Source organism: Ranitomeya variabilis, chromosome 7 (assembly GCF_051348905.1).
Source record: "Ranitomeya variabilis isolate aRanVar5 chromosome 7, aRanVar5.hap1, whole genome shotgun sequence".
NCBI classification, from domain to species: domain Eukaryota; kingdom Metazoa; phylum Chordata; class Amphibia; order Anura; family Dendrobatidae; genus Ranitomeya; species Ranitomeya variabilis.
The window spans coordinates 209,101,512-209,128,458 of record NC_135238.1 but is presented as its reverse complement, the minus strand read 5'-3'; the positions used below and the strand labels follow the sequence as shown (position 1 = coordinate 209,128,458).

The window sequence follows — 26,947 nt, the reverse complement described above, 5'->3', positions numbered from 1 at the left end:
TCATGTTTCATGAATAAATATGTAGAGGTCAAGTCCCTTTTAAAGGGCACCTGTCACCTCGTTTTTTCAGTATGAGATAAAAATACTGTTAAATAGGGCTTGAGCTGTGCATTACAACAGTATATTTTGTGGACCCCGATTCCCCACCTATGCTGCCAAAAAGATGCGAACTCTGCTTCAGGAAAATGGCCGCCGCGATCTCCATCTGCGCACGCTCGGCATCCCGCAGCCATTTTCCTGAAGCCGCGGCAAGCAGAGCGCCGCTTCTGCGCACGCGCGGCCAAAGGAAGATGGCCGCCCCCACCGATCACCAATGAAATCGTGCAAATCGCACTCTTTTAACTCCCCTGTGCAGTGGATTTGGGACCTTGGGCATGCGCAAACCACTACGCCAACAACGGAAAACTAAGCAAGATCTGGGGGAAGACACCACGCCCTTTTGACCAGACCAGCCTGATTGACAGGCGAAAACGGCTACTTTGGTAACGTATTTTGGCAGCATAGGTGGGGAATCGGGGTCCACAAAATACACTGTTGTAATGCACAGCTCAGGCCCTATTTAACAGTATTTTTATCTCATACTGAAAAAACGAGGTGACAGGTGCCCTTTAAACTGAAGCTTATAGTTGAGAACAGCATTTTTTTGGATTTTACCTCTTGCTGATGAAGGAAAGTCCACAACAGAAGATCCTACTCTATGAAGTCCACATGCTCTAAGGGTACCGTCACACAGTGCAATTTTGATCGCTACGACGGTACGATTCGTGACGTTCTAGCGATATCGTTACGATATCGCAGTGTCTGACACGCAGCAGCGATCAGGGATCCTGCTGAGAATCGTACGTCGTAGCAGATCGTTTGGAACTTTCTTTCGTCGCTTGATCACCCGCTGACATCGCTGGATCGTTGTGTGTGACAGCGATCCAGCGATGCGTTCGCTGGTAACCAGGGTAAACATCGGGTAACTAAGTGCAGGGCCGCGCTTAGTAACCCGATGTTTACCGTGGTTACCAGCGTAAAAGTAAAAAAAAACAAACCGTACATGCTCACCATCTGATGTCCGTCCGGTCCCTTGCCGTCTGCCTCCCGCTCTGACTGTCTGCCGGCCGGAAAGTGAGAGCAGATCACAGCAGTGACGTCACCGCTGCACTCTGCTCTCACTGTACGGCCGGATCTGTCAGAGCAGGAAGCGGACGGCAAGGGACCGGACGGACATCAGATGGTGAGCATGTACGGTTTTTTTTTTTTACTTTTACGCTGGTAACCACGGTAAACATCGGGTTACTAAGCGCGGCCCTGCGCTTAGTTACCCGATGTTTACCCTGGTTACCCGGGGACTTCGGCATCGCTCCAGCGCCGTGATTGCAACGTGTGACCGCAGTCTACGACGCTGGAGCGATAATCATACGATCACTGCGACGTCACGGATCGTGCCGTCGTAGCGATCAAAATTGCACTGTGTGACGGTACCCTAAGAAAGGTGGACAACTGTTTTAGAGGTAATCTTTCAGCAGAATCTCATCTCCCAAACTATTTGCATGTGCATTTAAAAATGTTTACGACAAGTCCAGGAATACCTTTACATGTCTAGTCCTTTCCTCTGTTACTAAGAAATCAGCATTTCAATTGATATTGTCACGATGGTGTCAGATGGTCACATCGGGTAATGAATCGTAGGTTTTCTTTAGAGATGGTGTTTTTTGTGCCCCATATTTAATGGATTTAGTTTCTTCTGGTGCTGAAGAGGTTAACAACACTTTCTATGCTTGTCAGAAACATGCAGCTACTTCTCATCTGGTCATTACCTCTTCCTATAAAAACTGGCCAGACCTTCTTGTCCCCCATTACCTCTTCCTATAAAAACTGGTCAGACCTTCTTGTCCCTGCCTGTGAAAGATTTGTCTTCCTGTGCTGTGTGCTAACACTAAGTGGTGGGACTACAGTTATAGAAGTCTTCTGTGGTTTGCTATAGTATGTGTGTATTTATCTCCTGGTCCCTATTCCCATTTAGTTTATTCCTCCCTGTCCCTATCCTCCTACCTATTGTTGGTTGGTGCTTTTGTATGATAGAGGTTTTCTGTTATCCCTGTTTTGTCTTTGTGTCTTGTTTGTATTACATTTCTGTCCCATGTCTCATGGTGTGGGGGAGGGGACAGATCAGGGTTTGACAGGAGTATAGTAAGGTCGAAGACTCGGGCCTCTCTAAAGGGATAGTTTGTGTCCCAGTACCAGGGACAGTTTGAGGCCCCCCCTTCCTCATCGATGACAGTCACAGTGTGACAGATATGTACATGAGTCTTTAGAACTATTTGTAGATCTAAAGCCTCTGTCCCTCCAGCCCTATCCCCCACCCAGTGACGCCTTCTCCTGCTTGACTGACAACCTCTATGCTGTATGATTTCAGGCAAAGGAGTCATCAGTGAATCGGGGGAAGGACGTACTGGGTGGGGAAAAGAGTTGGAGTGACAGAGGCTTCAGAAATACAAATAGTTCTAAAGTTCTAATTTGCATATCAATTCAAACACTAATTTCTCAGTAATGGAGGAGCAGACTGGCCATGTAAAGATATTGCTGGACCTGTCCTTGAAAGAGCTTCATGCACATCTAAATAGTTTGTGGGATGGAATCATACCGACAGATTATTTTAATGTCTTCATTCCACTTCAAAATTATTCAAGTCAGTTGTACACGGCTGGATCAGCTAACTAAGTATACATGGTATCTCAATTGTTCAATGATGGTAGATGCTATGAGATGATCAGGCATATTCGATTTCAACATGCCCATCCTTTGTTCCTGCAGAAGATAAGCCATTACAAAGCATGTACAAGTATAAGAGAAGCCATGAACTTTCTGAGGTGTATGAGCACCTGTAGCAAACAGCTGACACTGAATTATGGCTGATCTATGGTTTTCTGATCTAGCTTTCCTGAAGTGCACATGGTTGTTGAGCTACTAGTCATTATTTTCCTAGATAATTAAACAGATCTTGTTATAACACTGCTGCATCTAATCCTTTCTCATTAGTCCTGAACAAGTTCCCATGCAGTAATATGGACTAAGAACTTAATCTCATTTGCTTTTCACCACTGGCCCTTTGTACTGCTGTAACTCTGCAGGCTCGTCACAGAAAGCTGCACTTTTACGACTTAGAAATGCAGGAATAATGTTTTCCTAACGTTAGAAAATGATTTTTTTAATGAAATTCTGGTTACCAAATAATATTAACTAAATAAAAAATATAGTTTTATAACTCCTTTGCAATTTAGCATACAGCTCTGGCAAAAAATTAAGAGACCACCACATCAAATCCATGTAATGGGCAGCCCAATCTCCAGACCTGAACCCCACTGAAAACCTCTGGAATGTAATCAAGAGGATGATGGATAGTCACAAGCCATCAAACAAAGAAGGACTGCTTACATTTTTGTGCCAGAAGCAGTGTGAAAGACTGGTGGAAAGCATGCCAAGACGCATGAAAGCTGGGATTAAAAATCACGGTTATTCCACAAAATATTGATTTCTGAACTCTTCCTGAGTTACAACATTAGTATTGTTGTTTCTAAAAGGTTATGAACTTGTTTTCTTTGCATTATTTGAGGTCTGTTTATTTTTTTTTAATTTTGAATGCATTGATTAATTTTGATTTTTTTATGATTATGCTTCTGTAGATTATCGCCTTGATAAAGGGCAACTTTGGCCGAAACGTTGGCTTACTGTATGTCTGGTTGGATATATTTTTGTCCTCTACAATAAAAATATACTATTGGCAAATTGACTTTTTGATGTCCTCAGATTGATCTATACTATTATATTACTTTTTTCTGAGGACTATATTATATTGATCTCTAATTAATCGAGTTTGATCCCTTTGATCTGTTTTTGCAAAGTTTTAAGTATCCATCTTTATGTCATATCATATGTCAGCGCAAACTTGGCAGCAGTCTGAATTTGGCCGGCGCTGTTTAGGCTAATTTGGGTTACTAAAGGATGTTTTGGGTAATTTTTGGTGCATCACCAGGTCTATATATGAGATTCATATGTTGACACGAAGCCAAAGAAGAGTTCATTTATCAAAGAAATCAATTTATCTGTACATATAAGGCATCTACAAAGATAATAGCATCTTCTGCTTACCAGGTTACCGGCGGAGAGGACATAGTTAAACTCATCAGTCATTGGGTAATGCTCCATAGCCATGAAAAGAGTGTTCAAAACAATGCAGATTGTTATGGCCAGGTCCACAAAGGGATCCATCACGACTAATTTCACAACGTGCTTTATATTTAGCCAATAAGGAGTACAATCCCAGATCAGAAACGTGTTTGCAAACTTGTACCAACATGGTGGACACTTCTGCCTGGACTCTTCGAGTTCTGAAAAAGAAAAGGAAACAGCGTTTTACTATTTATTACTGTTCTCATCAGTATTCTCTTATTATTTCTCATTATTTGTTTCTGGACCTGCACATATACAGGGTGGGCCATTTATATGGATACACCTAAATACAATGGGAATGGTTGGTGATATCTACTTCCTGTTTGTGGCACATCAGTATATGGGAGGGGGAAAACTATTCAAGATGGGTGGTGACCATGGCGGCCATTTTGAAGTCGGCCATTTTGGATCCAACTTTATTTTTTCCAATGGGAAGAGGGTCATGTGACACATCAAACTTATTTAGAATCTCACAAGAAAAACAACGGTGTGCTCTTTGTTTACAGCCATTGACATGTCGCAGAGGTTAACATGTGAGGAGCGGATAGAAATTGTGTTGCTGTCTTGTGAACGCAGTACCCGGGTCATTGCAGCAGATTTCAATGCAAGACACCCTACGCAAGAAAACTGTCACCATTCCCATGTTATTTAGGTTTATCCATATAATCGGCCACCTAAAAAAGTTTACCTCATCACTGAACATAATGTTCTGTGTAAACTGAGGGTCCTGTTCCAATCTTTGTTTTGCCCATTCTGCAAATTCAGCGCACCGATCTGGGTCATCCTCGTTGAGATTCTGCAGCAGCTGGAGTTGGTATGGATGCCATTTGTGAGTAGCTAATATCAGCCAAAGGGATATTCGACTGATGCCAGATCGGCACGCTGAATTTGTAGCATTTTAAGTCCGTTTTCTTACCCCTTTTTTGGACTACCGTACTTCATATTACTTCACATTAACATTGGAGATGAGTGAATCGGTTTCCAGGACCCTGGTCCAGTGTGCAGGTGAGCAGTCCATGGGTGCTGGATGGGAGCCCTCTGCGCTGCCCCCTACCTGCCGCCATCCGCAGTTCCTCATTTGATTAGCCGGTTCAGCATGACATCATTTTTGAGGCATGACGATCACACAGAACATCGCGCCAGGCATCGCTAATGAAGAGAGGGGCCGATGATGTTGGCAGGTAGGAGAAAGAGCACAGGTCTCCCATCCATCTGTCATGGAATACTGACCTGGACCAGGGTGCTGCAAATGTATCCTCACATCTCTAACATCACTTGCTTTACATATAAATAATACCGCCATATACTGTACATATAAACACTGCCACATACTGAACACAAGCAAAAAGCCACAATATGTCGTACACATGCATCTCACCACAGTATGCTATAAATGCTTTTAATATTTCCATATGTTGGACATATAAGTAATAACAATATACACTGTAACAATTAATACTGTGAACTATATCATATATATTTCTACAGTATATATTGTTAGTGCATATTGTTATTACTTACCGTATATATATATATATATATATATATATATATATATATATATATATATATATATATATATTGTATACAAATAATACATAGACTATAATGTTTTACATGTCATATTTACTGTGCCATACATGAAAAATAAATACATGTCAGCACACATATAAAATACACACATAAACACACATAGTATGCATATACTGTACACACATAGACACATATACACAGATACACAATATGCATATAGTGTACACTCACACATGCATATGTATAGTATGCATATTCTGTACACTCATACACACATGTACAGTGTGCATATATTATACAGACATACACACATACACTATGAATATTCTGTACACACACATAAACAGTATGCATATAATGTACACACAGACACATGCATACAGTATGCACTCATATACATATGCAGTATGCATATGTATATACTATACACACATACATTATGCATATACTATACACACATACACACATACATTATGCATATATTGTACACACACATGTATACATTATGCATATACAGTAGACACATACACACATACATTATGCATATACTGTACACACATATATACACTATGCATACACTGCATACACCTACATACATAGATCATGCATATACTGTACGCACATACATTATGCATACACTGTATACACATGCACACATTCATTATGCATACACTGTACATACATATATACATTATGCATATACTGTGTACACATATATACATATACATTATGCATACACTGCATACCCCTACAGACATACATTATGCATATACTGCACACACATATATACATTATGCATACACCTACACACATACATCATGCATATACTGTACACACATACATTTACTTACAGACATTGATACATAAAGCTAAGCTTCGTCAATTCACCATTTTAGGACAGCAATGGAGGAGGTTGGGATCTTATATAAGAAGTTAGTTTATAACTAGCTGCAAACATTGTGAAGAGGCAGAAGGTCACCAATATCAGGCCTGTATTGCTAGCCATACACTTTAGATAACTTTCAGCCAAGAGCGGTTCCTTCTAAGCCTTGTCACTCTCCAATAAGCACGCTCACTCATCTGAGCGTCCATGTGTCCTGAGCAGGAAGAGGTGAGTAAGTCACTGTATGACAGCCTTATTGGAGGAGACATCTCCCCAGAGATGCTTTTGGCAGTGACCCACCTCACTGTTCATGCAGCCCCTATGCAGGCTCCCCTTTATCCCCCCGCCTATGCCGGAGTCATTACTTCTCACTCATTGCCGCTGCCATAAAGCCCAAGTCACTCACCTTCCATTGTATTTGTCAGAATGCTGGCCACACTTAAAGCTCTCTGCCTCATCATCGTGGGATCTTCCAACAGATCCATAGACACCTGATAGCAGCTCGATTTCCTTTTCCTGATCTCGGTCTCCGTCGTTGTTCCCTGTAATGAAACTATAAATTATTAACCAAAAAAACAGGACGGTTTTCTGTACGCTAGAATCTCCATTCCGCCTCTCCGATTGGTTAATTGTGTAAATATTGATTTTCCAATTTAGTTTTATTTAGTACAATTGTCTCTGTATATAATAGAGAATGATCGGTAAAGCATGATTGGCAAAAGCGTATGGCAGTGAGGTGACAAACTGCAATATATACACTCCAATATGTATATATCTCCAAAACGGTGAAGGATTCTCATGCTGCACAGTGTGTATATTAAAAGTGTGTCTATCACAAGATTTCGCTATACAAAGTGCATGCAATAGTAAATAGATCTCAGATCTGATGGGGCTGGTGTACTTACTTTGAAAAAAAAAATGTCAATGTCCGGCGGGCAATCTTCAAATTAAAATGAGTCCAGCTAAAAAAATCCTCACTTAATTAATAAGTGAATTCTCAAAAAAAAAAAAGATACTGCCTATCTGATATGTATTTTCATAGCTTCATCAGGTCTCAAATAACTCTTTAATAATGTATGCCGTTTGTATTCTGAAATCAGATGACAGATTCGCTTTAAAATGCTTGGTGGAATGTAAAAGATAAGCAACACCAAGATAAAAAAAAGTGTAAAGGATGTCATTATGCCACCAATAAAGCAGTATTGTGCCAATTAAAGGGCAAGTGCGGGGGATGACTACATAGAACACATAGTGACAATAGCTATTTGCAGGTTTTCTGAGTTACTTGTAACCAAATTTACCTATTTTATATTAATGAATTATATTTTCACCATTTAAAGAAGAAAAACATGTATTTTTTTAGAACAAAATGCTGTTCCTCTGTTATTCCTCCTGGAAATGCACCCGTCCCTCCAACATCTGAGTATTGCTAATTCCCTTATAAGATGGGTTTGTCCCTATGCACTCTGCCAGCGTCAGCCATCAATGGACACTGCCACGGTGTAAGGACACAGCCTTTTGACATGAGGAATTTATATATATATATATATATATATAGGGTCATTTATAATTTCCAGGAAAAACAACAAAGGAACACACAATGCAGTTCTATGAAAAATACATTTCAGAATTGTTATTTCATGGGAAATTCAAGTATTTCAAAATCAGCTGTGTCAGAAGTGGTGACAGGTTCTACTTCAACACAATGGAGGTTGAAAAAAGGTGTCCATCTTTAAATGCCCACAGGCAACCCCTTTAATATCAAATCTGCAATATCAGCTGCTTATGTCCAGGAAAAAAATGTCCATCTGTAGTCTAACATATGCAGCTGTCAATATAACAAAGTGAATATACGTTGCAGCTTTTTGTTGGGCTCATGGAAGGATAGGTGTAAGAACATTTGTTTGATGTCGATATATATTTTCTTAAATGGGGAGAAATCAAACTGAAATGTGAAACTGTAGAATCGGGGGAAAAGTAGATCAGTACAGTCACTATTCTTCATAACACAGATTGCTATATTATTAAATAGATATCTTCGAGTTAATGGGGCTGGTGTACTTACTATGAAATTCTTGTGTACTTACTATGAAATTCTATGTCAGAATACCTGTATAATTGAGAGAAAAAGAAAGCTGGATAATTCCATTTAAAATTGTATTATTTTATTGATAATTTCATAAAAACAAGGACATGTCAGATATTTTATTGTTGAATATATGGGGTAGGGAAAAAAAGCTGTTTATGATTATCAAACTGATTGTATTTACTGTATGTTGTTAAAAAAAAATAAAATGAGATTCTGGTTTGGCTTTTATCCTATGTCATATTGCAAGGCTTGTTAAAGAGTCAATATTGACTTTTAGGATCGTTGCTTCCAATAGGTGGTGCTGGAGTTCTAGTCCTATTCCTCTCTGAAGAGACAATTTAATTTGCAGAGGAGCACGCATGGCTTATAAGACTCCTCGCTCTGACATGCCAGACTTGTTTCATCACTCTCCACAAGGAGAAATGTTACCCCTTAGACCACAGTCCGGAGCTTCTCACTCAGACAAATCAGATCTCATACTTTGCACTGATGAGGGGCAACACCCCCAAAACACCGTGTCTGCAAATTGAGATTCTGGTTTGGCTTTTATCCTAAGTCATATTGCTAGGATTATGCAGCCATTCTGACATGATTCTCAAAGTAAGTACACTAGCTCCCTAGGGTCTAATAGATCCCTATAATCATGCATATAGTATAAATTGTGAAATCTGGTGTCAGATCTGCTGTAAATCCTGCACTTGCCATTAATGACCATTAGGCATGAGATGTGAATATTTCCCATTACACAACGTGAGACATGACAGCAGCTAGGTTAGTCTAAAATGAAGCAGCTGCTCAGCAGCGATAAAGCAAAAATGAGCAATTAGCTACAACCATAGAAAATTACCCTTTGATTTTCCCCTTAGGGGGCTTTCTCCCCACGCCCACATAATATGTAATCATATTGTAAAACCTTAATAAAAGTTGTGTATAAGTATAATTTTACTATGCAGGTTGTCATTCAGGTATACTGCAACTATTTCATAAAAAATAATTCATGCCCATTTTTTTTCTCTTATTAATACCAAAAAGTGATCATATGTAGAATTTATTTAACAGATTAGTTAGCTAATAAGCACTCATTTTTCTGACATCTACAGTAAAAAGTGCAAAAGTCTTAAGCAGGTGTGAAAAAATACTGCAAAGTAAAAATGCTCTGAAAAATAGAATGTTCATTAATAGTTTATTAATATAAAGTGAATGAATAAAAGAGAAATCTAAATTAAATCGATATTTAGTGTGACCTCCCTTTGCCTCCGTAGCAGCACCAGTTTTTCTACTGCACAAAGTCAGGGATTTTGTAGGATTATATTCTGGTTAACGAGTAATCAATTATACCAAACAGGTGATAATAATGATCATCAATTTTATATATGTAGGTTGAAATACAAAAAGGAAACTAAAACAGAAACAGCTGTGTAGGAAGTTGGAAACTGGGCGAGGAACAGCCATATTCTTCTACAAAGGAGAGGTTGTTGAAGACAGTTTCATGTCACAGGTCTTTCACATGGGGAGACTGAGCACAGCACCAAGACACAAGGTAGTTATAGTGCATCAGCTAGGTCTCTCCCAGGCAAAAATTTCAACATTTTTCCTTTAGTATGCTTATGAGTCCCAAATACACAGCCAATGTCAGTTAGAACTCCCTTAATGGTAGAGAAGAATAAAGAAGTTCTGGAAGTAATAATATGACCTCATAGAGCCCTGAGATCAACATCATCGGGTCTGTCTGGGATTAAAAGAAGAGACAGAAGGATTTTGGGAAGCGACATCCACAGAAGGTCTGTGGTTCGTTCTCCAAACTGTTTGGAACAACCTCCCTGACGAGTTCCTTTAAAAACGGTGTGAGTGTAGCGGGAAGAATTGATACCGTTTTGAAGTTATAAGGCGATCGCACCAAATATTGATTTGATTTAGATTTCTCTTTCATTCATTCCTTTTGCATTTTTTTAATTGATAAAAATAAACTATTAACACTTTTAATTTTGAAAGCATTCTTACTTTCTAGCATATTTTCCACACCTGCTAAAACATTTTGCACAGTTCTGTGTGTTTCCCGAATTCACGGTAAATATGCATGCTCAGAAAAGTTCAGCCTGCATGTTTATTTTACTGGGAAGGTAAAAAGTTGCTGCTATATACGGTACTTCTAGTACTTCTAGCAGTGACTTTTCAAAAATGTCAACAAAGAATCACACATGTTAAAAACCAACATGCCCTGTTTTTGTTTCTCATCATTATCCATCATTGGCCATTGTGGCTCCCGTTCACATTAAATCATCCGCCAATGTCACCAAACTCAGTGGCAGGTCCCTACTGTACTGCCCTATGCCTTGGATTTCATTTGGAGGCATAAAGATCATTTTTTCTAAAGTATTCCATAAAGCAATGCTTATATATAGAAGAATGCCTCCATGATAAGAGACTATCCAGAGCATTGGATGAGGGCACATGGAATTCGGATGATACCTCATCACCTGATCGGCTTCCTTATCTCTTTCCACATTGTTGGCTCTCCTATTGACCGTCATAACTTAAATATCATAAGGAGAGCTGACAGTGAGTACAGATTCCTAGAGATCTTAGCAGATGTACTGTGAACGTGGATACAGCACGCACGGGGAGGTCATGACTAGGGTATTGAAAAGTGCCTATGGCATCAATAAATAACAACATAACACTGAGTGATGATGGAATTTATATGGCAACAGCAGTTTTTATTAAACACAAGTATATGAAAAAAATAAAACACCATTAATTTCCTGGGGAGATCCTAGATGGCCTGCCAACACTGAACAGCATAGAACACAACAATCCCCAGTCTCACCACTCCAACTTGGGGTTGACAAACAGTAGTGGTGCAGCCCGAATAACAATTTCCTGTTCCCTGGAAGCTACTGCAGCAGTTACAAACCACACATAATATTGAAGAGTCACCATACCTCCGTTGATATCCTGACTCTATTATCCAATGCCATCCCTGACCTACTCAACTCCAAAATGAGCTGGCGCAAACACTTGTGCCGGAGAGTCCCACCAAGCCTTAACTGCCTTCTCCACACCTTCCCTTAGGTCTACGTTCCAGAGGTTCAAGCCCAGCTGATTTAAATGTACCATCCTTTCTGAGGAAATCCAGATTCACAACCTCCAGTTCTCTGTGTCTCACAACTGGGCAGCTATTTCTGATAAAACTAAACACTGTCCTGTTCACATGCCCCTGAACGTGGCATTCACGTGATCTTATCCACCAAACGTGTGTAGCGCCAGATGAGATGGGCTGACATCTCTGACCATATCAGAATGACCTTTGAAAATAATGACTGAATGTTAAGCAAGTCACATTTAATTATTCAAATCAAATCCCTGGATGACCTGATTCCGAGATCATTCCCTCCAATATGTAAAACCAGGACATCCTGGGCCCAATCCAATCTAGAATAATAATGTAAATGTGGAAGAACTCCACCCATAGCAACTTCCAAATTCCAATCCGAAGCACTCTCACCTAGTTCCTGCCAAGTCCCAGTAATCTACCCTTAGATCATGTGTCCGCTCCTATAGCTCCCCAGTATACAAACAAGGGACCCACAATCCAATTTATGTACATATCTGGATCTGCAGGAGGGGGAGAAAACAATTAGAACATAAAGCATGGCTAACATCTCTCTAAAACAAATTATCTTCTCAAATATGCAGATGAACAAGAGATTTATATCTACTCGACTCCCAACAGCCAATCTGGTTGAACAGTTTCAATTAAACTCTATCTTGCTGCTTCTGTAGTAGCCCTGATTCTAAAAGAGTTGGATGCAAACTCTGTACAATTGAACCATAACCTACGTACTATTTTACAAAAGACTGCAACAAATTGAAATTTAAAGAGGGCCTTACTATCCTCATGAATCAAAAAGGCACCATGCATCACCTTGGACCTACGAGCCATATACGATCCAACGCTTTGAACCAGACACATCATGGAACCATGTACCCTGAATAAAACTACTTGTTTTCCTTTTCTGGACTGATCTGTTTATGAACGACGCAGGGTACCACGAGATTCTCTAAACACAACACATCCTGCAATTCAAGCCGTCTTAGGATACCACTGTATGGCTGACTAATTCGCTGATCCTGAAGGCACCAAAAAGTTTTGAGAGAAAGCTGCACCAAATAAGAATTCCTCTAACTCATTCAATCAGACCATTTTTAAACCACTAGTTAAACTACCTAAAAAAGCAAAAGAAATTGGCCTCCTTTTATCTTGAACTACGAAAAATGTTTTAGAACCCTTTAAAGTCCGCTGATCCATAAAGAACTTCGAAACATTAGTAATACCTAGGCATTCTAAACCAAAACTACAGGCCTCCTATCTTTTTCAATACCCCAGAACTAGACACTTGTCGTGAGAAACAATCCCCAATAAAGTATAGAAGCAGCAACAAAAGATCATCACTCATTCCATCACTACCCAACTCGTTACAAAAACCTAACTATTCTCTCCAGACAACGTCGTAAGCCGTCCTGGTGGCTTTCCGTACCAACTGTAACATTAACGCCTAAGCTATCTGAAGGCCAGGCTCCATAGATGATCTGGGCAGGGGGTGGCACACTGCTCTGTACCTAAACCAGTGAACAAAATTGATCCCACTGAAAGCAAACATGAAATAGAGCAACCCATTGGAAAAACAGCAATCCACATAAAATTTGTCTTTCCACATACAACCCAAAATATAACCCAAAAGATGAAAGCAATCTGAATGTACCGGTAAAAGGTAAAAAGCGGCTTCAATGTCCATCTTAGCCATCTGCGCCCACATCTCCATAACAATCCACTGCCTTATCAACTGAAACATATGACACAGAGCATACATCATCGCTGATCCCATGATTTACTGATTGACATGCAGTGACGATAAATGATGTACAGTTTCAAGGTTATTTAGATGAAATACGGCACATCCATCACAAAAGTTATCTTAAAACCAAATCTATAACCATCCTCTAACAATTCTGATGCCAAGCTATCCAGATAAACCCTTAGAAACGGCAGCATCGCCTTGATTCTTACTGGTGTCAACCCCATTTCTGGCTAACGTCATCGGAACGTCCCTTTGATTTCTTGAAACATTTTGATTGGGAATTGTTTCCACCGAAAAAAAAAGCCACGTGTTTATAGTGACAGCTTGTACCCTGCAAACCCCGTTGTCAGGTTGAATAGGCTGTGGAGCAGAATGGGCAGTGACCATAAGGCACATTCATAATTCAATATCCTTATGGTCCCATCGTAAACCTGGTCTAACAGTCTTTTGCTGCCAAAACTGCACGTTGTAAATGAAGCCAGGCAGTGGCACCAGAAATCCTATAAGCCTCACCTATAGAGTCCATATAGCAAAATAACGGCAAACAATTCTGAGGGACTTTTTCCCCGATCACTCTGGCTAAAATAGCAAAGATTGTAGCCAGTTTCAGTTAATACCATATATATTATCAAACTGCCTTTTTTCTTCCTCCTCTTTCTTACTTTCATCGGCTTTTACTTTATCAAATTAAATTTTGCCAAGGGGAGTAAAGAAAAAATTTCCATATACTTGTCCTTCCAAATTTTTTCCCTAGTTAGCTGTTTTACATGATCCACCAAAGGGCCATCAAAACAGACATATACCTCTCCATGAGCAGCATCATATAACCTTATCCCAGGATCTGCAGACCCCATGGAGGCAACATCCCAGAAAAAGCTGATCCAGAACTAATGTACCAGGAACTGATGTACCCAAAACTAACGTACTAGGAACCAAAGCCTGGGAGGTGGATGCTTCCTTACCTCTGCCTCCGACCCAAAGCACTAGGTTTTCCCCACAGCCAGTAGGTTAACCTGACCTATTGGCTGTGGGGAAAAATTGGACATCACACCCCTAAACCAGCCAAAAATTGCCCCCCCAAAAATCATCAAAACCTTGTACTCTAACCGAATTTCCAGGGTTTACTAAGGACAATGGGATACTGTAGAGATACTGATTTGGCTTTTATCCTAAGTCATATTGCAAGACTCATTAAAGGGTTGATTGTGACTTGTAGGATCACTACTTCCAACAGGTGGCGCTATGGAGTTCAAGTCCTCTTTTTCTCTGAAGAAGCAATTTGCATACTAAGGACAACAAACGCTCTTCTAAACTACGCACATTAGACATGTTAGGAGAGGCGACATATCAACACAAACATACAAAAGGGTTCTCACCAGGCTAACTCTGGGTGGAAGCCGGAACTGCCTTCAAACAAGAACGGGGGCATTGTACTTCATCTTCCATCTTCCCTCATGACAAAGGGTTAATCTGTTCAGAAACTGTGCAAGGGGCCAATACATTCACTAACTCCCCCACTGGCATGGAAATGGTTGTTGCTGTTTTCCTACGGTGCCTCCCTGCAGTCTGAGGTTTGATCAGAAGAGAAGTGGCCGATGAAGATGATGACTGCATGAGGGGCTCTCCCCATGCCCTGGCATCAATCTGAGCGCTGACATTGGACCCTCCAGCCCTTAGCTGCAGCCTCCATACCATCACTTCCTACACCGACTCATGTAATCACCCGGTGCTGGGAGATTGACCACGACTGACCTTGATGACATCACGCGATATGAAGCAGGGGATGGAGCCCCGCCTCTCTCTTGCATTCGCGTTGATGCCTGGACTCCCTGTTCTGGCTTCCCACTGTGGAAGGGCTTACTCGGCACTGTCTGGGGTGGCGATGGGCTCCTTATCCTTCTAGATCATCAGGGGACCTCGGGCTCAGGTGTTCTGGATGATGACAGCGTTGGGCAGAAGGGTGCGCTGGATTGTTTTTTGCTCCCAACACACAGTTCAGCTGCTCCTGCAACCACTCACAGCCATGTTTCTCAGCCACTTCTTTCAAGGACCTGTTGTAGGGGTCCTAGATGTTCCCTGGTCCTGTATCCCGAATGCGGCCAAGCCGCCATGATCCTCTTCTACTTATAAGGTACCCTAAGATACCCCACCCCTTATAACGGAATTAACCAATCCTGGCCCAAATCCACCCCATGTGACGTGACCTCTGACCCACGCCCTCTAACTGACCCCTTTCGGTGTACGTGCAAAACTAGCAGTCAACTCTTACCTAGGCTCCTACTTTCAAACCCTTGTCATGTCCGGGCCTACTCTAGCTGTGCCCGTTCCGGCCCTATCTTAATGATTGGCCAGTTCTCTATTCCATGGACATTTTGATATATTTTATAAGAAACTACAAGATATACAAAATATCCACGGAAAAAAAAGACATTTTTATAATTCATGAAAAGGTATATTTTGCCCAATGTTTTGCAGAAAAATATCAATAGTGATCGCAATATCTTCATTCTGAAATACAAAGATCGCATGCAAAGATGAGCAAATCTGATACCGATCACCTATTATGAAAACACACAAAGATGTCTGATCGTTCCAGTCAAGGATGCTAGTGTTACATAGTATCTCAGAGATTGAACATGAGAATTAATAATAATTGCTCATAAAATATCTGCTATAATATTTGCCCATCTTTAGACACTCATTATCAGTGATGTAAGCGGCTTGGGAGGGATCGGCCAGCAGACAAATGCTCTGTTCACACTAGCATGAATCTGGCATGACTCTTATGAATGAAAACCGTGACACTATTGTGAAAAGAGCCAAGACACACAATTAATAGCCGAAGCAGGAAATAATGGAAAAGAAAAGGGAAAGTATTTGTGGGGATAACAACTATATGCAGAGTCATCAAACTGTGTGAGTATCATTCAAAGTTTCTTAGAAAATAGGCTTTAATATGAAAACATTTAAATAAAATTTCCCGTAATCCCTTAAATCAAATACATTGAGGAGATAACTATGTTTGAATGACTATTTCTTGCTACTGACAACCATATATTATCATCTGTTCCCTGGAATAAGCCCTCAGCTATGATTTCTAGGGATGGGACAGACATAAACTCAATTGACGTAAAAAAAAGGTCAAAGTAGGAAAAAAGAAAACACTACAACTCTGAAACAACCAGATCCAGAGTTGTCACTAGATCCAGTTGAGAGGATAAAAGATTTGTGGTATTAAGGCACCACTGTGCCTAGACTAGTTAAATCTTCCTTACATTGTCATCAGAAGTTGGTTTATCTATTATCACCTCTGGCAGGAGTAATCCAACAGGCGATGTCGTAACAGATGGACCACCAAGTAGAGAGACCACTCCGTTGCAGTCCACGGTGCTGTGCATCTTGCCGTTGGCTGGGAGCATTGGTATGATCTTCGATGTCTTGCTAGTCTGGCTAATGTTACTGTTCCGCCTTTCCACGTGTCTGTGTGGTACAAACAAGGAGCCTCTCCTGCTTTCATTGTCTTCAAAGGTGCTGTGTTCGTCATCGGCAAAATCGTTTTCTGACCCCATGTCTTTTGCACGGTTTCTAAAGCTGAACAGGCTGGCTCTACTGTTCCGTCTCGGAGAAAACAGAGATCCACGAATGCTCAGCAATGACTGTAACGAAAAAGTAAGTGAAAAACAAATACATGTTAGTTTTTAGTTTTTGTTTCTTACACACAAGTAAATACAAGGAAAGGAGTACTATAAGTCTTCCCTTGACCTTCCTTCTATTGGATCCACATCTGTGTCTAGCTCAAAAAAAAAATCAAAAACAGCATGTGCAATGCCAGGCTTTAAGAGTTGTCAAATCTTTTAATTTTTTTGTCTTTTATTTGTATCAGGTCAAGCCATACCCTCTATCAGTCTTTGAGCCTCTTCTTCTAGATGAGATGGAAATGTGACCACTGCAGCCAATGATTTGCTGCAGCACTCCCATATCTGACCACAGGAAGAGGAAGCATGTACACCAGTGGGGGCCCTCGCAATGGTGTGTAGGGGTGGTGGAGGATTAAAAGGTTTAAAGTTTTTTTTTTAACACCATATATTGGTCCCGGTTTGAAAAAATAGAGGGGGCTGGACAAATCCTTTACGTGAATGGGTATGTAAAGGAGAACTTGGAGGAAGCTAGTTAGTTTGTCTTATCTTTGTATGAAAATGATACTAACAATACTAATCAGGAAAAACAATACATGGCAACTAGCACTTTCGGTGAACCACATGCAAGGTATAAAAGAGGTCATGGTAAAAAAAAAATCACTCTATATTTTATGTTTTACAATTAGAGATGAGCAAACGTGCTCGGATAAGGCATTGTCCGACCATGCTCGTGTGGTAACCGAGTGTCTTTGGCATGCTCAAAAGCAGGCAATCCATGTATGTGTTGCGGCTATCGAACAGCTGCGAGACATGTAGCCACAGGGACTCGAACATATTATTCCAGCATGCTGAAGACACTCGGTTAGCACCGGAGCATGCTCGGATAACACCTTATACGACCATGTTCGAACATTACTATTTACAATAAAAAAAAAATATTTTTGAAATTTATGCTAGTCATTTAATTTCACTTATATGGTAACTACACTTTCATTTTTCCCATAAATCAATAGTACAAGTTAAGATAAGAAACTTTGTAATGTATTTTATTAGAAAAATCTGTTTCTTTCCCCACCAGTCATTTTTATTGTCTCCTGCACTGATCAATTACTCTCGGATCTGTCTTTAAATCTGTCTGCAGTGAGGGATCAGATTACACCTGCTGCTTTAAAACTCTATGGAGAGGGGATGAGTTACGGAGATAAAGGAAAACAAACGCAGAAAGGCACAATGAGAAAGTGGAAATATAAGCTGCAGGCCCAAAACTAACATAGTTATAAAAACAGGTAACATTTTAAAAGTATACCTGATGGGGCGAGGAAAACTTGTTTTCATAAGTCAAACGATTGCCTTCAATGGAGAAACGGAAACCTTTTCTCTTAATACTGGTTTCAGATTCAGACTTTGGAAACTTTTCATCATCACCTTTCTCTTGGTCTCCCCCACGCTTCTTCTGTCTTATTTTGTTTTTTCGATCTTTGGCGCTTTTTGTACTCAACTTGGAAACTTCTGATGAACTTTCTGAAAGGGGCCCAAAGCCGCCATCTTCACTATACTCTCTTGATAAATTTAGGGCTGCTGCTGCTGCGGCCTGATAGAAGCAAACCATAAAAAGTTATGACAGTATATACCGCATTAGGATATTAATGGTACAGTGTATGTAAAGTTGTCAGAAATTACACTAGATTTGTGGAATATAACAATTGTTACAATTTATTAAGGTGCATTTTATCTTCATTGTTTTTCCCCATGGTTTTCGTTATAGTACAAGCAATGGGACTCTCAATGCAAAACAAATTAGTTGTTTGGGAACGTTGCAAATTATCTTATTACCATATGAAACGCACAGCTGGATATACATTGTGTACCTGAGCTTCTTCTTGTTGCTTTTTAAGCTGTTCCAACATTTGCTGAAATTCGGTTTCCTTCTGTTCGGCTTCTTCTAGAGTTGCCTGGTTCTGCTCTTCATAAGCCATGGCAACAACGGCCAAGATCAAGTTCACTAGATAGAAGGAGCCCAAGAAGATCACCAATACGAAGAAGATCATGTAGGTTTTCCCAGCAGCTCGTAGGGTCTGAAGTAGAAAGTATATAGTTATTTCCCCTTATTCAATTTTCAAGCTACTCCTAACTTACAGTGCTAAAGAGGTTGTCCATTTCATCTACATAGTTTTTAGCTATTTTTTTTAACTGTTTTAAAGGTCCATTGATGGTGAGAAGGTCACAAGGAGTCCATTGCTGGAGTCCTAAGTGATGACATATAATCTGTTGGGAATCTTCACAGTAAGTGTGTAAGTGCCATACATTGACCCGATAGTGGATATTATGCATTGCCCAGTCTATGGCCTGTCCATGTATTGCACGCCAGATCCTCCAAAGTGAGAGATGCTCTTTCTTATCGCTTGTTCTTGCCAGTAATTGTGGGTACTTCTGATACTGGGGTGTTTGAATTTATAGGGACCATGGAACGGAAATCACTCAATGCTGTACACTTTTTTAAGTACAAAAAAAATATTATTGACTATAATTTTAGTAAGAACCTTTTTACTAGAGATGAGAGAATAAAATTGGGGGACCCTGGTCCAGCAGCCACAGAGTCCGGAGAACCACCTCCTATTTTTGTATCATCTTTCGATTAGCCAGCCTGGCACGATGTTGTGCATGCGTTATGCCGCACTGATGACGTCATGCTATGCTGGCTTATCAAAAGAGCAGCCGGGCACTGGATCAAGTAGGAGGCAATTTGCAGGGCCCCTGTCCATCTTCCCCTGACTACTGACGTGGCTGCTGGACTAGGATCTGCAAATCAATTGGCTCATTTATATTATATAGTGTTAGTTGGAAAGGTAAAAATTGGTCTGTCTAAGAAATGGTGCCTCGTGGAAAAACCAGTAGGCCAAAAAAAGTTGAATACCAAATAATTTTTTGGACTCACCTAAAATCTCCCATCATATTATAATCAGTTGTCTTTAGATATTTATTTTCATGAGTTTTATGATCAGTTCTGGTATTATACAGTGTAATACCCAAGAGTGTACGGTATGAGTGATGCAGTGGCGTGGCACCGGTGTATGTAAGTCATTCTGCAACTTTCAATGTGATCACTTTCAAAACTTGTGCTTGGTAGGTGGAGATTTTACATTGGTTCCCAGGAACGTCAAGTTATGGTTCCTGTAAAACACAAAACACCTTTAACAACAAAATACTCACCAGTTGATATAAGTTTTCCCAGTAGTCTTGTGTCATCAGCCGAAATAAGGATAAGAAAGCCCAGCTGAATGTGTCAAAACTTGTGTAGCCGTAGTTAGGGTTTCTTCCGATTTTAATGCACACGTATCCTTCCGGGCACTGACTAAACGCAGCAATAAAAAAGCAAATACATACGTAAGTAGATAAGGAACAGTCAGGAAAAACATATGGTAATATTATTAGAATTAAGAGTCACCACAATCATACAACAATATGTGTTCTGCGCGTTCATGATTTCTGGTAAATTTGATTCATGCCGCAGATAGTCACAAAATGAAAATTACACTTTTATAGGATTCCTATTGTATTTTGTATTTGTCAAGGTTGAAAGAAGACACGGATCCATCCCAGTTCAACATACAGTGCCTTGCGAAAGTATTCGGCCCCCTGGAACTTTTCAACCTTTTCCCACATATCATGCTTCAAACATAAAGATACCAAATGTAAATTTTTGGTGAAGAATCAACAACAAGTGGAACACAATTGTGAAGCTGAACGAAATGTATTGGTTATTTTAAATTTTTTTTGGAAATTCAAAAACTGAAAAGTGGGGCGTGCAATATTATTCGACCCCTTTACTTTCAGTGCAGCAAACTCACTCCAGAAGTTCATTGTGGATCTCTGAATGATCCAATGTTGTCCTAAATGCCTAATGATGATAAATATAATCCACCTGTGGGTCATCAAGTCTCCGTATAAATGCACCTGCTCTGTGATAGTCTCAGGGTTCTGTTTGAAGCACAGAGAACATCAAGAAGACCAAGGAACACAACAGTGTCCGTGATACTGTTGTGGAGAACTTTAAAGCCGGATTTGGATAAAAAAATATTTCCAAAACTTTAAACATCCCAAGGAGCACTGTGTAAGCGATCATATTGAAATGGAAGGAGTATCATACCACTGCAAATCTACCAAGACCCGGCCGTCCCTCTAAACTTTAATCTCAAACAAGAAGAATACTGATCAGAGATGCAGCCAAGAAGCCCATGATCACTCTGGATGAACTGCAGAGATCTACAGCTGAGTTGGGACAGTCTGTCCACCATAGGACAACATTCAGTCGTGCACTCCACAAATCTGGCCTTTATGGAAGAGTGGCAAGAAGAAAGCCATTTCTCAAAGATATCCATAAAAAGTGTAATTTAAAGTTTGCAACAAGCCACTTGGGAGACACCCCAAACATGTGAAAGAAGGTGCTCTGGTGAGATGAAACCAAAATCTGACTTTTTGGTAACAATGCCGAACGTTATATTTGGCATAAAGGCAACACAGCTCATCACCCTGAACACACCATCCCCACTGTCAAACATGGGGGTGGCAGCATCATGGTTTGGGCCTGCTTTTCTTCAGCAGGGACAGGGAAGATGGTTAAAATTGATGGGAAGATGGATGGAGCCAAATACAGGACCATTCTTGAAGAAAACCTGTTGGAGTCTGCAAAAGACCTGAGACTGGGACGGAGATTTGTCTTCCAACAAGACAATGATCCCAAACATAAAGCAAAATCTACAATGGAATGATTCACAAATAAATGTATCCAGGTGTTAGAATGGCCAAGTCAGAGTCCAGACCTCAATCCAATTGAGAATCTGTGGAAAGAGCTGAAAACTTCTGTTCACAAACGATCTCCATCAAACCTCACTGAGCTCGAGCTGTTTGCCAAGAAGGAATGGGCAAGAATTTCAGTCTCTCGATGTACAAAACTGATAGAGACATACCCCAAGCGACTTGCAGCTGTAATCGCAGCAAAAGGTGGCGCAACAAAGTATTCAGTTAAAGGGGCCAAATAATATTGCACGCCCCACTTTTCAGTTTTTTAATTTCCACAAAAATTTAAATAACCAATAAATTTCATTCAACTTCACAATTGTGTTCCACTTGTTGTTGATTCTTCACCAAAAATTTACATTTGGTATCTTTATGTTTGAAGCACGATATGTGGGAAAAGGTTGAAAAGTTCCAGGGGGCCGAATACTTTCGCAAGGCACTCCATGAGAGAGATGCGAATTGCCCCATATTAGAGGTATACGCTGACATGGTAATCTTGTGCTGAATTACAACTTATGGTAATCTAAAACATCAGAATTTGATACAAGTGTCATGCACCCGTACAGCAACTAAATGACCAGAAGATAGCAATGTCGGGCACCCCATAAGTTGAATTCCACCAGAAATCCTTAGACCACCTTAGTGACTATTACATTGTACATTAGATTACATATGTTAGAGACTTGACATTATTATATTGGGATTTCACACTCCTCCATGGGCTCAGTGCTTGGTTATAAGCCTTGGAGGCAATCCAGGACTTCTGATTAAGGGAGAATTGTGGGTCAGAAGTGGTGCGTCTGGTAACACCATCACCAAAAGGTAATGTTGAAGGGGTTATCTGGCCGTAGGCTACAATTCTGCAGTCACTTTACGCGACTGCAAACCTGTGAATCCTTACATCATATGTACTTCGCCAAGTAAAGATTCTCCAGTGCCAGCGCTGGGAGCCGATGGTCATGTGACCGCAAGTATGTGATCTGCACACTTCTGGCCACATTCCAACTAGACTTGTCCGGTCTCAATACACTTGCATGGAGCTACGTCGCACATGTCTAGTCAGCACATGACCGCATATATGCAAATAGCATGCTTGTGGTCACGCTGCTGCAACTGCTGAAGCCGGATTCACAAGTCTGCAGTGATCGGCTGCAGTGGTGATGCTAAATGTTGTGGCATAACAAATGCAGACAAAACAAGACCCAAGTAGTGGCACAGAACCTGCGCTGAACCCAGGGAGGATGAGTATCTCCCCTGTTTATTACTTTAGGTATTTTAAAGTGTTTAAGGGCCATTTTCCTGAAAGTAGAAAACCCCGTAAAGGATTTTTCTTGAGTTGGAAAAAATATAAAATTATTAAATAATCACTTCTGTTATTTTGTTTTATTGGCTCTATGCCTTAGCCGGAAGTCACTTTTACAATATAAGTCTATGTAGCCTTGTTCTGAAACTACATAGGCTTACATTTTAAAAGCCACTTCCGGGTCACACATAAACCTTAGTGTGTGCTGGCGAATCAGAAGAAGACGGCGATCGGTGAGTATATTAATACACTGACACTGCATTAACAAATACACAGGTATAGAAATAAAAAATAACGGGAGTTCTTTTTTTAATTTCAGTGCAATCCAAAGAATTGTCAAGGATTGCTAGGGCAATATTTCATGACTGAACAGTAAAAATGATTGCAAAACAGTCTTACCCTGCATCTGAAGAGTTGCCACAGAGCAAAAAGTCCCTAAAACCTTCTAACCTGTATAAGTGAGCTGCAGAAACAGAAAAAATGCAGAGGAGAAATGTAATTACTGTAATTCCATTGTGCACAGTAAATTTGCAATTTATAGTTTACTTCCCAGCTGATTATTAGGATCGGCCCCGATTATTTTAAGATCAGGGGTTGAATGCATCCTAAGAATTAAGGGCCACAGCAGTGATTTAAAGAAGCCCTCCTCCTCCCATCAAACTTTGCATCCTTTTAGTATACTGCAATCATCATATTATACAACATTGTGTACTTACAATTTTACAATTGCTCATTTTGCCTCTTTACCCTGTTAACTCTTCTCTCTTCTTTGCTCTATTTAGAAAAAGGAAGTCATTTTTCCCTGCATTTATCATCTCACTCTTAAACTCTTAACCCAGCTGCTCTTCCTCCTCCTATCAGGGACTTTTGCAGTGACTCATGACTCATGCAGTGAAAATTGACCTCCTGTTTCTACATAGAGCTTAGAAGGATTCAGTCACTTTTTAATCTCGTGATGTCATAGACCTAATGGAAAAGAGAAGAAGTAACTGGGTAGAAAGGCAAAATGAGCAATTGTTAGTACACAGTGCTATATAATATGATGATTGCAATATAGTAAGAGGATACAAATTTTGATGGGAGGAGTGTTTGTTTAACATTGGGCTGTCCCCAAAGTTTCTCCAGCACAATGGGGTTCATTTGCGCTGCCCAACATTTTCAGTGATTGGCCAGGAGCCAGTCATTGAAAGAAAATCATTAAAGAGGCCACAGTCATATGCTACGACCATTTAATTCTCAATATATTTTCGGAATTTATCACTTCATCAGGTTATAAACAAGCCAGAAAATCGTAGTAATAAAATACATGGTTAGAGTATATTTTTGGTACTCTAAACTATTTGTAATAAATTGTCTGTCATCAGTTTCTATGTATTTCGAGATTAAAACTGAATTAAATGGGTTTACACCTCTCCATAATATGGCATGTAGATTTCAAAGATATGTATTCCCCCCCGAGACAAACTTCTATGAGATAAAGACGACAGGTACTTATCAAGAGGACCATATATGACATGAAACATGATCCATGGTGTAACTACCAGTTACTCAGCATAATACCGGCTATAAAACTGCAGTAGAAAAGTCATATTAAAAAACAAGTAACATAGTCATTAGTTTTTATAGATTATTTTTTGGCATGATTTCAAATAAAACGTATAATATGCTGATTAACAATTGAAAAGATGTGTTTTGTGCAACAGGTTGACAAGAACAAGTTCTTGCTCAGACGACAACGATGCAGCTGCATTCACGCAAACCAAACTGTGAAGCATCGAGGGTCCTAGTATTGCGGCTGTAATATGCACAGTAGTGTGAATGTGGCCAAAGACTGAAACCGGGAGACTAAAGCTGAAACTGGGCAGGAGAGAGTTCTGAATTTAGATAACAGATATGAAAAAAAAATCCAGCAAGCAAATCCTTAAAAAATGTAACATAGTTAGCAAGGCCAAACAAAAACATTTGTCCATCCAGTTCAGCCTGTATTCCGTCAGAATCAATCCCAAAAACATGGTGGACACCAGGTCTATGCGTTTCGAGCCTTACAGGCCATTAGTCTAAACAAAACAATGTACAATTATTAAAAAATATACATTAAAAGCCAAAACATACAGATCCAACACCCATATATCAGACATGTTTCAGAAAAGGCAGTGTCCAAAACGCGCCTGGAGTTTTCATTTGTGTTGAATTTGGAGTTTTGGTGATTTTAATATATATGTTTGAATACATTTTCATTTTTGAAGGATTCAATTGCTTGATTCTTTTCCATATCTTTTGTCTGGAACCTTCAATACTACAAGATTTCCATGCATTATGAATCTGGAACTTCCAAGGTGAGCTGATCTTCCCTTTTTCTTCTGAATATAGATAGGTTCATAGGCGGCAGGAATACTATGTCTCACGAAGGGAGTTTTCTCGAAATTTTGGCCAACACTAATGTGAATTACTAGCAAGATACGGTATTAGGAAATGTGTTCACCAAGATCTGAAGCTATGAATGGAGAAAAGCCCTTGTCGACCATCAACAAACCACAGATCACCATTTATGATGGTCTTCTATATGGTTTATCTGTGAACCACAGGCTTCACGTTATCATTAAAGGGTGGTTCTCATGATTGTTCTTCAGGAACATAACTCTCCTCTGCCTCCTTCCTGCTTGCCAGGAGGGCAGTGTGCTCCTGAATGACTAACAGTTCGGCTTAGCGGCATTGTTTCGCCGCTTGCCAAAACCATCTGCTTTCCGATGCTGTTTGAAGATGCAACTTTGCCTTCATGGTTTGACATATTCCGAGATGAGTGACACACATTGACCGTCTTTGAAAAGAATCTTGGCTTTGTGATATTCCACCCTGAGTTGCTTCTGCTATTTCTGTCTATATTTGTGACCATCCACTGGATGTCATGTAGTTTGGAGTTGGTCAGGGGTTTTGTTAGTATGTTGTGACTATCAATTGAATTTGAATTGCGAAAAATTGAAGTCCTTACTGAAATTTGCAGAAAGGTAAAACGAAAACATCTGTACATTGAACCTACACATTAAAAGAAATCTGTAAAATAGGGCATCTACTGGAGAAACATTTAGCCAAAATGGCTTCACTTCCAGGATAGGAGGCAGAAACAAGCAGCAAGAACATCCATGGGCATCTAAGGGCTATATGTAGACAGAGTTTATTTTTAGGCAAAAACTTTGTTTTTCTAGTGAAAACGGCTCCTTCTTTGAGTTCTTTCTAATTTTATGAAGTGGTTTTGAAGAGTTTCTTAAAGAGTTTTGTGAGAGATTTTTTTCTGAAGCATTTTTTGCAGCCTTTTGATGGGACAATACCTAGTTTGGATTGGATTGCACCAGGTGGGCCGTTCAAAGTAGTGACAAGAACTTTCATTTTTTTCTTCCACCAGCAATCTTGAAAGATTTTTCCCACTTTAGATTTTGAAAAATCTAAAGTGGGAAAAAACGCTCAAAACACTGAACATATGAACATAAATATGGATTTACAACAGGAGTAAATAATAAGAAGGTTTTTTTTTTTAAAGCAATTTTTCAAAATCTGCTCCAAAAAACTTCTAAAATAAACTCTTTGTGCACTAGTCTATGGATATGTCCACACGTTCAACGCAACAGAAAA

The 26,947-nt window shown here is 40.0% G+C and overlaps 1 protein-coding gene across 1 annotated transcript in view; it reads right to left on the bottom strand.

Moving 5' to 3' along the window:
- Positions 1-26,947, bottom strand: part of LOC143784492 (sodium channel protein type 2 subunit alpha-like) — a 235,500-nt gene that overhangs the window by 80,341 nt on the left and 128,212 nt on the right. The window contains exons 8-14 of the mRNA XM_077272790.1: positions 23,720-23,783; positions 20,431-20,572; positions 19,089-19,295; positions 18,527-18,811; positions 16,891-17,238; positions 7,041-7,176; positions 4,138-4,376 (exon numbers count right to left, since the gene is read on the bottom strand). Of these exons, the coding sequence (XP_077128905.1) occupies positions 4,138-4,376; positions 7,041-7,176; positions 16,891-17,238; positions 18,527-18,811; positions 19,089-19,295; positions 20,431-20,572; positions 23,720-23,783 (1,421 nt within the window). The remainder of the gene's footprint in view (positions 1-4,137; positions 4,377-7,040; positions 7,177-16,890; positions 17,239-18,526; positions 18,812-19,088; positions 19,296-20,430; positions 20,573-23,719; positions 23,784-26,947) is intronic.